The 16181-nt window shown below is 35.5% G+C and overlaps 1 protein-coding gene across 1 annotated transcript; it reads left to right on the top strand.

Annotated features, from left to right (window-relative positions):
* Nucleotides 1–6610: 6610 nt before the first annotated feature.
* LOC18435565 (adagio protein 1) lies at nucleotides 6611–14751 on the top strand. Its single transcript, XM_006845608.4, has 2 exons — nucleotides 6611–7262; nucleotides 12588–14751. Exons 1-2 carry the CDS (start codon nucleotides 7042–7044, stop codon nucleotides 14197–14199), a joined length of 1833 nt encoding a protein of 610 aa, XP_006845671.1. The 5' UTR covers nucleotides 6611–7041; the 3' UTR covers nucleotides 14200–14751.
* Nucleotides 14752–16181: the final 1430 nt, after the last annotated feature.

The following is a 16181-nucleotide window of genomic DNA, read 5'->3' as shown; positions in this document are numbered from 1 at the left end:
AACAACATAAAATTTATATACTTCCCCCTGTCCAACCGTTCATTCTGAATGGACGGCTGAGATGATGCCAATCACCATATCATGTCTCCACACTATTTTATTTTTAATTTTTATCACAAAATATTTTGACACCAAAATTTGAGAATCCACTCCTCTCTTAAGCTTGCGCTTATAAAAAATATAAAAATAATATTCTCAATAAAATTGACCAAAATACCTATAAAAATTTTAAAGGATATTTTTATCATTATATTTTACCAAAAAAATATTTTTAATATTTGTTTAGATTCTTTTCATTTAGAAGATGTCATGTACCAAATTTTATAGTCATACAATTTGTAAAAAAAAACAATAAACTACTATGAGGCTCGGATCTAGATTAAATGGTCAATGACTCACTTGATCTAAATTGAACGGCTGGATGAAGGGAAAGTATATATCTTCTATGTTATAGGGGAAATATAAAAATCTTGCGTTTTTTTTAATACAAAACCAAGCAAAAAAATGATTTTATTAGAAATCTCATAAAAATCATAAAAATATTATCTAATGCTACCTAAAACAAAATTAGAGGGATATTTTTTTTTTATGTTTTTCAAAATTCCGAGGCATATTTTTGGACTTCAATAATCAATTGATAATTCTTATTGAGAGTCAATCCCTTTCCTAAAACGAAATAGTGAGATAAAAATTTCATAACCACACTTAACCGTGGGATGAAAAACAGGGAGATTTGACACACTACAAATTTTTCCCGAATTTTGATGCAAAAAATAATATACTTACAGCTGCCCAATTTCATATCACCGAAGAAAATAATACAGGTTTGGATAATCCAGTAAGCCAAAAGATGTTAGGCTCCAATGAGAGTATAATATCAATTTATTCCATGAGATAAAACCCTCTCTAGGATTAATTTTAGGATCTTAAATTTTGAGAATGTAACCCCTTTAACCCCATAGAAAAATTTAATTAAAAAAAATCTAATTTTACTTTCTATGCACTTGAAAAAATAAATTTTCAAAATTGAATAGAAACCATCCAATTTTTAAAGCATGAGATCCAAGTTTCGGATAACTCAAAATTCAATTTTTTTTTCTTTTGAAAATAAGCATATAATGATTATTAAGTATTTGGATTCATAAAATGTTTTGACAAAGTTTTATGTTGGTTGCACACTCAACACAACTCACATTCTTTACCATGGCTTGGGAAGATGTAAAAGAAAAAAAAAACCCTCACCTTTTTTAAACCAAATATGTTAAAAAAAAAAAAACTCACAAGTAGGTCTTTTGACCTAGGGAGAATATACACTATGTTCCTACAAGAACATAGTATACTCCCTCATCCAAATACATGAAACTCTTATACAAGACATAATGGGTCCATCAAGAGAATATTCCACCAAAAATTGATGCTATATACTCAGAACTACATGGCATCAATTTTACTCTTATGTTAAGTATTAAGTAGGTCTTTGAAATTTAATATAAAGTTCACATCCATGAGTTTGACTTATTACTGCCCAAACATCAAATATGCATATTCTATTGCCACCTGTCTATGCCCTTTTCTCCTTTTATCCATTATCTAGCTTCTTCGAGTGCAACACAGTTTATATGGTCTCGCGTGAGCAAATTATCCATTTGCTCCCTATGCTGAAACACTATATAGCAGTGCTATGAGGACTTGCATGTGACCAACCTTGCACTTTTCATAAAAACCCATTGTGTAGATTATAAGGATTATATACTGAAACTATTTGTCTTTATTATAAGTAGGTCACAATTATTTATAGCTATTAGATGTCAAATTTGATAGCATTGGGTTGAGAAATTTTTTTAAAATTTTGAGTTTGGTCAATGATATACACCGAATTTAAAATTTGATGGACATTATTGACTGTGACTTCCTTGTACTAAAAGTAAATGGTCACTTTTGTATATTTTCTTAAAATATAATGTTTCAAGATTGAATAGAGAGCATTCAAATCAGTAGACATTCAGATCTAGAAACTTCAAATATGTATTTAGAAAATGCTAATTCTAGTGTGTAATTACAATGATTTTCAAAATTTATGAGAAAAAATTTCATGAGCAACTAATCAAATGCATCATGCAAGCTAAAGTTTTTGGCCAAATGTATCACATCACCAGCAATACAATTTATTATACTAAGTTATTGAACATTTCCAAATGTTAGTTATTTCCCATTTTGAGTTCAAAAGAGCTCCAATGTACACCAAGTGATGTACAACAATATAAAAATATACGAATATAGTTGTATAAACATAAGAGTGAATGCTTTCTTATTTATGTTATTCATTTGCAATAATATAGAGAAAAATTATATTCGTAGCATTTATGCTCTTAATTTACTATATTTACGAGGAAAATGAGATTCCTATTTATATAAATTGTTATCTTATACTAATAAAATAATAATATACAATCGTCGTCATCATCTGAGCCATATCCCAACTATTTGGGCTCGGTTACAATGATCATATTGTGCCACTCCGCTCTACTAAGGGCCATACCTTCAATTTCTCATTCTCTCCATTCTAATGGATTATCGATCCAATATATAAAAAATAATATCTCTTAGGTACTTATTGGGCACCAATCATAGATGTGGCAAAAGTTTTACTCTAATTACTAATATAACACGACCCACCTTTCTATAGGCTCAACATGGGCATGACCAGCTTGAAACTGTTGGGACCGGCAATGTGGAGTCAAAGAATAGTATGCAATATGCCTAGAATAATCTGCCTTTGAAATTACACCATTTACCTACCATGAATAATATAAACCCGGGGAAAGCCTATATAACGGGGTAACTTGCAAAAGCAAGGATGTAGTATTTTAGATTTCGTATTTCACAATTTATTATGAAGTTTGACCTTTGTCAATAGAATAAATGTAGTCATCTAAATTCACATCTATTGATTAAGGTTAATTGTGATTTACTTGTATCAAAGGCAAATGGTCTCATTGTAGATATGCGGGCTTCACAATAAATATATATTTTAAATATAATTTAATCCTAATTTTTAGAGAATATATAATATTTAACATGGAGACCATGAACATCAAAATAAAATAAAATTCAAAACTAGAAAATATAATTATATTAAAAAAACATTTGGACAATTAGTTACACTTGTTTTTATATGGACTACCTATATGCATCCATCTTTAAGATGGATACTTTATACCTCTAGACGGCATCTTTAAGTAGTACCATTTGAAAATTTAATGAAAAAATATAACAACTTACCTCAAAAGATGAATATGTGAATTGAGCTTCATAGACCGGTGATATTAACTATATAAAAAGAACGCAATTACAAAAATATGAACATAGAGAACAATAAAAGTTAAATAAAAATAAAAATAAAATATTAATAGAAAAAATTATAGAAAACTAAATTAAAGTAATATAAAGTGACCCATTAACAAAATAAGTATAAAATATCAACAAAGGAAGTTAAAGCTAATATTTAAACATTGTGTAAGTCTACTCTACATATATGAGTGATTGGAGATGCTTTCTCTTTGGAATTCTTGGATTACTATCCCCATTGATGCTTTGCTATTCACATATAATGAAAGGCAAAGCTACTTGGCCCATAAGTTTAATATTGTATAAAAAATTTTATTTTATTCCCTTGGATGGTACAATTGGAATTTTTTTTAAAAAAAAAATCCTTTAATTTGCTTTCTATGTGGCTATTATTCTCTGTCAGCACCTGTATTATTTCGGAGCAATTTACTGTATTCAATTATATACATACGATAAATGAATGTCATATTTATCTAAAATTAGATAAAACCTTATACACATGAAGCAAAATCTTCAATGATCTCGCTCCTTAATTTTCTCTCCATCTCCTTCTCACACGTATTTCTCTCCCATAAATCTATTTATTTTCTTTATTTTTTTCCATTTTTCTTTCTTTGCCCATATACTTTCTCTGTCATTGTCCTCTGCACGTTCTCTCTCACCCGGATTAGGCACCCTGGCTTTCTCTTTCTCCCCCACCCTCTAAAAGTAAAAAGATTTATCCCCACGACTTCTCTTTCTCCCCTAAATATGGTAAGCATTTTTTTCTGTCTTAAATATTATTTTCTTATATAAAAAAAGGTGCATACTAGAAAAGGGGTTGGGGTTATGGTAGTAGTATACCCACACCCAGTTACTACATCATGGTATCCATTCATACTGTTGAAACCCCCAATACCTTCAAAATGTAACTCCCCAATCTATTAAAAAAATGGGTAGGGGCCTACCTTCCATATGTAATTTGTCTCTCAAAGATGAAAATGTATCCTACAATATTTATAGAACTTAGGACCCTTCTTATTTTACTCTCTCTCTCCCTCCTAAATAGATATGCAATTCGTCTCTCAAAAATGAGAATGTATCCTACAATATCTATAGAACTAGGGCACTTCTTATTTTCGCCATACGTGTTCACTCCTTAACAATAAGGTACATCCCATCTCAACTGTACTTGTTGTGGACTGCTTTGATACGTTTTGCTTTGCATGTCACGAAATATTTTGCCATTGACAAACTCGAGCAAAACAACTGTCCATCTCCACCGTCCCTTGGTATCAAAATACAGTCGAGATCGCTCAAACATATTTACATAATACAAGTCGCATGATCCACTACTCCAATGTACAATTTACCCAAAGTATATATACTCAGCTATGTAGGACTGGTTATGAAAAATGTAGGCCCAGGCTAAAAAACTTGCCCCATAAGCCGAGCCCCACCCAACCACTCTAGCTCGAGCACCATGCCTAGTCTAATGTTTTCTATATATATATAAATATTCAGGGTGGGAACCCTACACATGAAGTTAGATGAACCTCAGGAACCCACATGAAGTGGTGGTTTTTGATGTGGAAATTCTTCAAACTTATTTTATAAGCTTTGAGATTTATAGATATGGAAAAACAAACAAAATAAAGTATTAAAAATACTGCATATTGTAATATATTATCTAGATCATCTATTTTCACGATTTTAAATAATTTATAGATTTGTTTGATATGCATCAATTTATTGAACTTTAAATTTCATAATAAGAGGCAATGTTTTTGATACCGGTATCGATGGGGTGGATCGTCCACCACAGAAAATTGTTTTGAATCGTTTAATTGCCAATCTAGTATGCATGAATCCGGAAAATATTAAAAATAATAGAAAATAAGTAGTTTAAAATAGGGGCTCATGGGTCGGGATTTTGAGGGGACCTATGAAAATATTACGTAAGCTTCAAACAAAAAAAATAAAATTATGAGGGACGGTCCTAGTAAATCCCCAATGTGGATCGGTAATTCCTGATCTAGACCAATGGGTTTTAAAATATCTAAAAAAAATAAAAATAAAAAAAATGAAGGGATTTTATAGAGAACCAACCCAGAACCAGTACCTTGATGGAACTAGTTTGGTCCTAGCTAATTCTCAATCCAGATCTACGATTCTCTATCTAGACCATTGGATTTTAAGTCACGGATAGATTTGCTCGATATGTAGCATTTATGGAATATTAAATTTTATAACTAAGTTCAAATATAGATTTTCAATAATCACAAGGTTTTTGACATTTGAATTGATATCTGGTCAAAATTTAGTGGTGCACCTTAATTCCACTATAGAAAGAGGCAACCTTACGTAAACCTCAACCCATAAATAAATGAGAAATATCACTAAAGGAGATAAAACCCCTCAAAATATTATTAAAAAAATCAAATTATCCTTACTAAAATTTTAGGGCATGGTTTCAAATCATCCCTATTAGCATTCGAGGAGGTGGTTTTTTTTTTCATTTAACTCAGATATCTCCACAAAAAGATATCTTTAGAATAACAAAATTACCATTATTTAGTATTTAGAAAGAGGAATAATGAAAGGTATTTCAATGATTTGACCTATGAAGCCTCACCTGAATAATGAAAATACCCTTAGTTGTTCTATATTACAAATAAAGAAGGTTTTGTTTAGCATTTGTGATACAGAACAATCAGAGATATTTTTATGATTTTACACTTAAATACTTTGCATAGACAATCATCGTCATCCAAACCTTATACCTTAAATGCCTTTGAGATATAAAATGCCAAAAAATAACTCTAATTGTTATGTATTACTAATATACAATGTTCCTTATTTATAATACATAATGAGATGAGGCCTCATGGCTCAAATTATTGAAATGTCCCTCATTCCAAATATTATATAATAATAATTTGGTATTTTTAGAAGAAATTTTTAAAAAGGTGTCCGAGTGAAATGGGATAAAGAAAACCCTCAAATGCCCCTTTAATAATATTTTAAGGGGTTTCATTCCCTTTAATAATATTTCCCCTCAATAAATTTTGAGGCCTGGGGTTTTATCAACAAAGCCCGAACTATACACGTGTGTATGCATACCCACAAAGACACTTCCTATACACGTGAAGCGGACGGGCACGGAAAGCGGATATTTTAAGAGGTTAAAAAAATGAGCATTTTATAGGTCGGTTCGTAAGTGGGGCCTGCGTAAATTGCACCACCTCGTCTAATCCCAAACGCTTTTTGATCCACTCGTTACATATCGAACCAGTTCCATCTCCCTAGAATCCAGGGTTTTTTTCTCTCTAGAAACTGGGGTTTTCTAGCGCACCAGTATCGTCTTCTTTCTGCTCGAACCACAGCTTTCTAGGGTTCCTACTTTTCACGCCATAGAACACCTGCAAACTAAATCCGTCATTCTTCTGCGAATTTTTTGTGAATTCGTAGTTTTTTTTTTTTTCCAGGTGAACTCGGTTTGAAATCGAGGATTTTAGCTCACGCGCGTCGAGTTTTCAAGGGAATTTTCCTTCGTTATGGGTACCTTCAAGTGAAAATCTTCATCTATTGTTGATTTCTTTGCTGGTGTGGACTGGTTTTTGGGTTTTCTGGGGTTTATGGTGGTCATTTACGCTGTAAGTTGTGATGGGATAAATCAATTGGAGTTTTTGATAAGAAGAAAGAAGAGGAACTATGGAGTGGGATAGTGATTCAGAGCCGAGTGGAGAGGAAGAGGGGTTTTTGTTGAATGATGGTGGGCCTCTTTCATTCACTATTGGGAGTTTACTCCATTCCTCTCCCTGTGGATTTGTGGTCACTGATGCTTTTGAACCAGATCAACCTATAATTTATGTGAATACCGTGTTTGAGCTGGTTACTGGTTACAAGGCGGAGGAGATTCTCGGAAGGAATTGGTGAGTGTTATGTTGTTTATAATGATTACTTCGACTTAAAATATTGTAGTTCAGTATTTGGTGGTTTACTATCTCAAAAAATATTTGGTAATTTTTGTCTTGCATTCTGAAAATGCAAAATATCTCTTTCACATTTACTCGCTATTTGTTGTTTCTTTGCACGTATAAACCATTTCTTGTGGGTTTAGTACTGATGACAATTGTACCATCAAGGGGCATGATACGTCGTTTTGTGAGAACTCATCTAGTAATTTTAATGTTGTGCCTGATTTTCTCTTAATTTGTTTTCAATGTGTTTTAGGTTCCATTAGATGACTAATGGACTTTCCTTTTTAATCATTTGACTGATTTATATTATTTGCATGATTATGCACCTCATCTGCTCTTTCTATGCTTTTTTGAACTGTATTTCAACCAAGAAATTTAGAATTTTTAACTAGATTTAGTTTTATGACATAACCTCATTCACACGAGTGTGCCAAAATAAAAAATAAAAAATGAACCACCTGTTTTTAGCATCCTTTTCATGCTTCAAATTCAATTTATTGCTTTGTCTCAAGCCTGCCTGTTGGGCAGTGCTGCCTGCTGGGCAGTGTTGCCTAGAGATGTAGTCCCTCCCGTTTATCGTGTGTTGACTCGTGTTGATATTTGAAGACATGTATATTCAAAGGCTTTTTTATTATAGAGCCCCAAGCATGAATTTCGAACTCATGATCTCTAGTGAAGAGGAAGTAAAGTCTACCACCTTTAGAGTTATACGTGCATAGACAAATTATGCATATTATTTATGAGATTGACTACAAAGAGACCATTTACCTTTTGTATAAGTTGGTCACAATCACTCTCAACTATTCCCACTTATTACATGTCAAGTTGGATGGCTTGGGATGAGTCACGAAATCCAAGAAATTTTTGATTGAAACTGTGTCTAATCAATGACACTTGCGACCACCCATTTTGAAATCTAAGGGACAAGAATGATTGTGAGCTCCTTGTACAAAAGGTAAATGGTCTCTTTGTAGACAATCCCATTATTTATTATAGAATATTGTAATGAGTTATTTAATAAGTATTAAGTAACATAATGTAATACAAAACTTAATTCTTGGGTTTTGAACTGGCCCTTCTTCATAGAAAGCAGCAAGCACTACTGCTCCAAACATCAGCATGCGGTGCTAAAATTTACGTAGATTGTATTACAGAAAACCAGTAATCAATAGAACATAATGTGCATGGACGTGTCTTGCAATATCTGAATTTTTGAATGAAGAAACTAGATATGTTCGACACCTGTGGCATTCGCATAGGTACCCTTGTAACACTGATATTGGGTCATTCCACTTCTCACTGATATTGCGTCATTCCACTCCTCTTGTACTGTTTTTCCCAAGAGAAGCCTCATTGTTTGGAAGGTGTACTATCTGGCCATACATTGGGCCATTGGGGTAGATATAATTGATGGATCAACATGATTGAGGATAGAGCTTGATTGCTTGAGTGATCGGGAATACACTAGGGATTTTGTGTTTTTGCAGGCTCTTAGCCGAGAAGAACCATTTAGTTTCTAAAACCAAATAACCTTTCGAGGGTTGGAAGCCTGGAGGCAACATTGTCACTATTACAGATAAACTTAGGATAACCATTGAAACAAAAAAGGAGAAAAAAGAAAAAAGAAAAAGAAAAAGGAGATAAAACTTGGATGCTGGTGACCATACCGCATAACGAGATAAGACTTAGGCCCTTTTGAGCCAAACTACCAATCTTATCCCCTGAGGCCAGTCAATCAGTCAGTTATGATTGTGGCCTCAGGGGAAACCTGTAATGGATTATTTTCGAGACATCCATGACAAAAACTTGCTGACCTTCATAGGCCTTTGGTTATCCGAGACTATGTGAATGCTAAAGATAGAGGTCTTCAAGATGCAGGGTGGTTCTTTTATTTTCCTTGGTTCCTTGATTATGGAAGATGACTTGTTTAACATGGTAATGTAGGAATATAAATTCCATCTGGAGATAAGATTGTGGAAGAGTCATTGAAGCCAGATGACATATAAAGTAGCTTCCTTCTTATATGTTAGAGAAACTAATGCGAAGAATTCCATTTGTTTAGACATTTACCATTGCTTTCTTTTAATTATCCTTTTTTTTTTTGTAGAATTTTTTTTCTTAATCCCTGCTATCTGTTACGGAGTCAGGACACGCAATTCAAATGAAGAAAGCTGATTTTTCTAAGGAAGGTTAAGAGGCATATAGGCCACACACATATTAGCAGGTTGTACACGCAAATTGTTTTTATGGGTAGAATTCCAGACTAGGTTTGATTGGTTACAATGTTGATAATTGCGACATTATTTTATTTATTATTTTGGGGGAGTATTACTGGATGTTGTTTGAATCCCACCACTGACTTGCCTAAAACAATTCATATTTTAAGGGTTTCTTTTGTTGAGAGAAGTTTGACTTGTATTGATATAGTAATAATTAGTAATTGACTAGTTACACGACCTCGTGAAGTGTCAATCTAGTGAGAGACAACCCATGTGTCAGGTGCCACTATAAAACAGTCTCATTTTAAGGAGTTTTAGCGATTAATTGAATGCCTTATTTTTAATAGGTTTTAGGTGTTCTTCTTGTTTTGTTACATTTATAACGATAATTTCATGGATGTATTTCCCGTTATCCCTTGTCAACTTTTAGGGCCGAGTGACTCTCACTACCCTTTTCTTGCTGTCTATATGACACTAGGACACTAGGTTTCCCAAAGTAACCACCATAAAAAAGAGCCACCATTGAATTGTGTTGACTGAAGGATTATTGTAAAATGGGATGAAAATAGATTTGATACTCGATTGTTTGTGGGTACGTTACCCTGGAAAAGTCATATTTGGCTGGTTTCTTGGTCAGTTTTTGCTTGTAACGGAGGTTGTTAGCACTGTTTAGTGGCTTTGGAGGATATTTGCATATGTTGCAATAGAGGGCTCAGGAAGATAATCGAGTTTGATGGGTTTAGTGTTACTAGCCAAAATGTACTGCAAGCTTTTAATTTGAGGGATGCGCAACTCGGGATGTGGAATGTAGAATGGGGGTTTTTTGGGAAGGGGGGGGACTGTGGGGGTGGTTGTGAGTGGTGTCTTTGTTGGTGAGCTGATGTGTCGATGTTTGGGTTCCAGTCTTACGATAGTGTTGTACGAGGAATATCTAGTGCATTGGTTGTTCTATGTGGGGATTTTGTCTGACCATTAGTAAAATGGTGATATGGCTGCTGGGTTTTTGTTTTTCCAGGAAGGATGCTGGAACAACTTTTCATTTTCAGATGGTCATGGGTTTCTAGTTGAAGGCTGGTTGTTTTCTAGGATATCAATGTCGTTTAAGCTTTTAGGGTGCTCTTTTTGAGGCCATTCTAAAGAGTGGTAGGCTTCGTCCTTTTCATTTCTGGGAAGCATGTTTTAAATATTCATTTTTTTGAGTTACTGGTAATTTTCTTTTGGATATGTAGGGCAACTGCATCCTTTGAGGCATTGAATGGAGAACTCCTGTGATCTTTGTGCTGATATTTTGTCTCTTTTTGATGCGTGTTATATTTTTGGAGGCATGCATTTTTAGCGATAAAAAAAAAGAAAAAAGAAAAAGAAAAAAGAAAAAGAAAAAAGAAAAAGAAAAAAAAGATGTGCCATGCATGGAGGTGTTTGTATCTCTGTTTTCTTGGGACTATCTCCTGCTCCTGTTTCTTTCAAGTTGGTCGAATAAGTCTAAGTTGGAATGTTGTAGAACCTGCTAGGCTGATCTCATAGGTGGAGTTACTCTCTGAGGAAATTTAAAACTGTCCATTACTTTAGATCTCTGTGTAACTGGGACTTCGATTATGGATGTTTGCCGTGTCAGAAAGTCTTTATGTGGTTGAGGAAAGTGAATTTGATGCTGTTTGAGTCACATTGAAAATTTTTTACGCGTTAGGCAGGTGGTGTTTGAGGTTCTTCGGATTAGTCATCGTTATTGGGAGGCTTATCTCGCTCTGGTGTTAAGCATGCATGCCTGCATATTGTGGGTTTGTCATTGGATTTAACATACCTTTGGTATTGAAGACGGTTCACATTTGTTATGCTGTTGGCCTGTGGCATGTCCATATATAAGAAAATATGCTTAATTGTGCATGTTCAACGAATTATTGTTGGATGATAATTTATTCTGGTATCCTGGGCTGTGAATTATTAGAAAATTTATGTCTTATGCAAAAACTGATAATTAATTTGTTTAATGGTTATTTTTATAAGATACTTAATGGATTAGTTTTTTTCCAATAAAATGTTCAAAGAATTTTATTAAACTAACCACTTGCTATACTATGACCGGTCCCTTGGAAGTGTTTGTTGGTTGAATGGATGGTAAATTGAGTTAGCAATAAGATTTTGGTAAGTCAATTAATAAGAGTAATGAAATTTCAATGTAGCAGAAATTTAAGGAGAATAGATGGCCATAGTTCTCAAACCAGATGGTGCACAAAATTTTCAAGCTGCACCTGCAAAGCCCCTCTAAATTATCTAGTTCCCCAGCCATGCATTTCCTTGGCCTTTCTGCATTCTAGTTTCTTACCCCTCATGGACTTCAGCCGTTATCATTTAAACTTGCTGGCTGACAAGCCCACTTCCCCGTCCCCTCCTTAACCCCACCTCACCCACCACAGACACAAACACACACATGTACCCAAAAAAGGAGGGTAAAAGATTAAAGAAGTGTCCTCCACCCCCTCTGTATGAGACCAGCAGCCCGTATGAGATCAACATCCCGTCTTCACCTTCTGTGGTCAGCATTCCTCACTCCAGTAGTGCCCTTCATGAATCATTGTTTCCGAAATATGGCCGCTTTTCTAATTTCCCTGTGGCTAGTTGTGGCCACGTGATCTCACCATTGACACACCCTGTGACCCCCCACATGAGCCATTTCAGGTTTTAGTTATCTTTAAGAGTGTACCTGTGAACTTGACCTTTTTTTTTTTTTTTGGATCTATGATACATGATCTTACTGTTTTATAAATATTGCATGTGAAACTCCTATGACACCTTCTGTTTATTTGCTTTCCATTCCTCTTTCTTCTCAATTATATTGTAGCTTGGGAAATCCTCTGAAGCTCACTTTGGAAGTTTGGAGCTACGACACCATTTGTTGAAAAATGTCCTTTTATGTGGTTACTTGAAAGTTGAGCCCACTCTCATACTTGTTATAATTACTTTTGATAATGGGAATCCTCTGCAGCTTGCCAGAGATTTAGAACTAGTTAAAGCAAAGGCAATGTGGTTAATAAAACTCTACATTATTTTGTTCCTGCAGTCGCTTTTTGCAATGCAGAGGGCCATTTGCTCAAAGGAGGCACCCGCTTGTGGACCCTGTGGTTGTTTCCGAAATCAGGAGATGCCTTGACGAGGGTGTTGCATTCCAAGGTGACTTGTTAAACTTTAGGAAAGATGGATCCCCTCTAATGAACAGGCTACGTCTCACTCCCATATATGGAGATGATGGTATCATAACCCATGTAATTGGCATCCAATTCTTCACAGAAGCAAACGTGGATTTGGGACCCTTACCCTTCTCCTCTCTTGCAAAAGAATCGAAAAGACCAACAGATCGCTTCCTTTCTGACCTTTCCTTTTATAGACCCACTTCATTAGGGCATGGAAACGCTGGCCGTGAGATTTGTGGCATTTTTCAACTAAGCGATGAGGTCTTATGTCAAAAGATCCTTTCAAGGCTAACCCCAAGAGACATAGCATCAGTGGGCTTAGTGTGTAAGCGACTTTATTTGTTAACAAAAAATGAGGACTTATGGAGGATGGTCTGCCAAAACGCATGGGGAAGAGAAACAACCAGTGTCATAGAAACAGTTCCTGGTGCTAAGAGGTTGGGGTGGGGACGCTTGGCTAGAGAGCTAACTACTCTTGAGGCAGCAGCATGGAGGAAGCTAACAGTTGGTGGTGCAGTCGAGCCCTCTCGTTGCAACTTCAGTGCTTGTGCAGTGGGCAACCGACTTGTTCTCTTTGGAGGTGAAGGAGTTAATATGCAACCAATGAATGATACCTTTGTATTGGATCTCAATGCTAGCAAACCAGAGTGGAGACATGTAAAGGTAAGTTCACCACCTCCTGGTCGATGGGGTCACACCCTTTCATGCTTCAATGGGTCATGGCTTGTGGTCTTTGGTGGGTGTGGAAGGCAAGGCTTGCTCAATGATGTCTTCATACTCGACCTTGATGCTCAACACCCAGCTTGGCGTGAGGTCTCAGGGTCTGGCCCCCCTATTCCTAGGTCATGGCATAGTTCTTGCACTCTTGATGGCACAAAACTTGTAGTTTCAGGTGGATGTGCTGATTCTGGTGTTCTCTTAAGTGACACTTTCTTATTGGATCTCACTATGGAGAAACCCACTTGGAGAGAGATACCGGTAACTTGGACACCACCCTCTCGGCTAGGCCACTCTCTCTCTGTCTATGACGGTCGGAAGATCTTGATGTTTGGTGGGTTGGCTAAGAGTGGTCCTCTTCGATTGCGATCTAGTGATGTGTTTACTATCGACCTGAGCGAAGAAGAGCCTTGTTGGAGATGCATAACAGGTAGTGGAATGCCTGGTGCTGGTAACCCTGCTGGTTCAGCCCCTCCTCCTAGGTTAGATCATGTTGCTGTGAGCTTACCTGGTGGGAGGATTTTGATTTTTGGGGGTTCGGTTGCTGGTTTACACTCAGCTTCTCAGCTCTATCTATTGGACCCAACTGAGGAGAAACCAACATGGAGGATTTTGAATGTGCCTGGTCGACCCCCACGATTCGCTTGGGGTCATAGTACATGTGTAGTTGGGGGCACGAAGGCTATAGTTCTTGGTGGACAGACTGGAGAAGAGTGGATGTTAAGTGAGTTACATGAATTGTCATTTACTAACTCGGTTGTATGATAGATATATTGGTAGAGTTGAGTATATGAGAGTTAAGATGGCCATCTTGGCCTTGGTTCAAGATATGATCAGATGATCATGCTTCTTGGTCATTTAGAGAGATAAGAAATGAGGATTTGAAAATTTATAGAGTGCGTTCATGGGGTTTATGGATGTGTTTTCATTTCATTATTTTCTTGATCATGAAGTGAGTAGTCAATATGGAGAGTGTCATACTTTCATCATGTTTCTCAATGCATTCTAGTGGGATGAAATGCTCGGTCTTTCATGATGAAGGTTTGGAATGAATGTGTTATGAGGCTTCGATGCTCATCGGTTAGTGCTGCAGGTAGCGATGGTTCGTAGATTTATGGTCAGGTTTCTCTCTCTCTCTCGCTCTCTCTCCAATTTTCTCTCTTTTTATTTTGGTGTTCTGTTTAAAGTTGAGCGTGTGTATATTACTCGAGTACTACACCGTACATTGCTCGCTTATTTGTTTGCGTTGTGTGTTCTATCTGTTGTTTATGGATTAAATGAAATGGTTCTCATGTGTCTCATGGGAGTTTGTTTGTTTCGTGTGCTTTAAACTAACCCATTTCTGTTACTTTCTCTGACTGATATTGTTGCCTAAACTTTAAATTTTGAGCAAGATGGTAACTGAGCTGATTTGTAGGTAAATGTGAAAGCCTGTATGTGTGGCACTTGTTTCCATGTACAAGTGGGTTACTAGTTTACTTCTCAGTTTTCAGATTGGATGGCCTGGTTATTTTAATGATGCTCTCCTCCTAGGGCTCAACCCTAGATAGACGGTGGAAACTACTAAGCGGAGCTTTGTTTTGAGAGCAAATTTCTTTTCACCTTCCCACCTCCGGAAAAAAAAGGATAAGGGAAAATATCATTGTATGTTGAAACCATTTCAAAAATTCAAAGGTAATCAAATCATCTAATTTATCAGCGAAGTGGTCCCTCAACTTCTTCATTGGTTCGGTCAAAAAATGGCCTTGTTTTGGGTTCGGAGTCTTGAACATACAAATGGTATTTCAGGAAATTGACCTATAATATAAGACCGCAGCTAGAGTGCTTTCAAGGCCGCCTATAGTGATGAAAGTGTAAGGGCGTGTAATTGATCGTACACAATGATCAATGATATTTTCTCAAACTTTGTGCATTGTTCTTAGCGTCTAAAATTCAAATCAAATAGATAGGAGATATGATTGTGAGCTTTTGAACTAAAAGTAAATGGTCTACCTTCTTTTATTTTATTCACATTAATAATTTTTTAAGTTAGTTCCACCATTTTAATTGACATTTACTAATTGATATTTTATTAAATAAAAATAAAAATAAAAAAGGTTTTGAAGAAATAGATAAGGTGGCGGTGAGTATCAGACGATTTTAGTTGCATTTTTACTGCAGGTAGATAATATTCTCTAATAAAAAAAAACTGAGAATCTTGTTAAAAGTTATATTTGGTTGATTGAATATTCTTTAAATCAACAGCCATGACTTTGGCTGCATTTCTAAGTTTCAATCTCACTGCCTTTAGAATGAATAATTGTCATTTGGTAAATGCTTTTAACATGGGTAAGATTGATTAAGGTGAAAGGCACAACGTCATTGGCTAGCTTCACTTATTTTAGAAGTCAAGTAGCTCCCGCGACCCTAGTCACCTGATTTCCATTCTTACTACTATTTTCAAAAAGATAATTCTTTCCATTCTTACTAATATTTTCAAAAAGATAATTCCTAGTTTACTAGAGAAAAAAAAAAAAAGAAAAGAAAAAGAAAAGAAAAAGTGCTTTAGAATAAGTCATTAAGTTGAAAGGCGAAATATCATTGGGCATTTCACTTTAACTTAGGGAGAAGTGTTTTTAGAAACTGCGGATCTCGACAAGGAATTGGGGACCTGCATTGGAAATGGTTAGGACTGACGTAGTTCGTAGTTAGAATTGGGAATCTGTACAAGTTGATAGGCTTAAATTGCTATGTCAGAGGTCTGTTAG

The sequence above is a fragment of the Amborella trichopoda genome, chromosome 12, assembly GCF_054954075.1.
Source record: "Amborella trichopoda isolate Santa Cruz 75 chromosome 12, AtrichopodaSantaCruz75HAP2 v2.0, whole genome shotgun sequence".
In the NCBI taxonomy this organism is placed as follows: Eukaryota; Viridiplantae; Streptophyta; class Magnoliopsida; order Amborellales; family Amborellaceae; genus Amborella; species Amborella trichopoda.
Note: the sequence above shows the minus strand (reverse complement) of the source record. Positions and strands in the feature narration are given on the sequence as shown.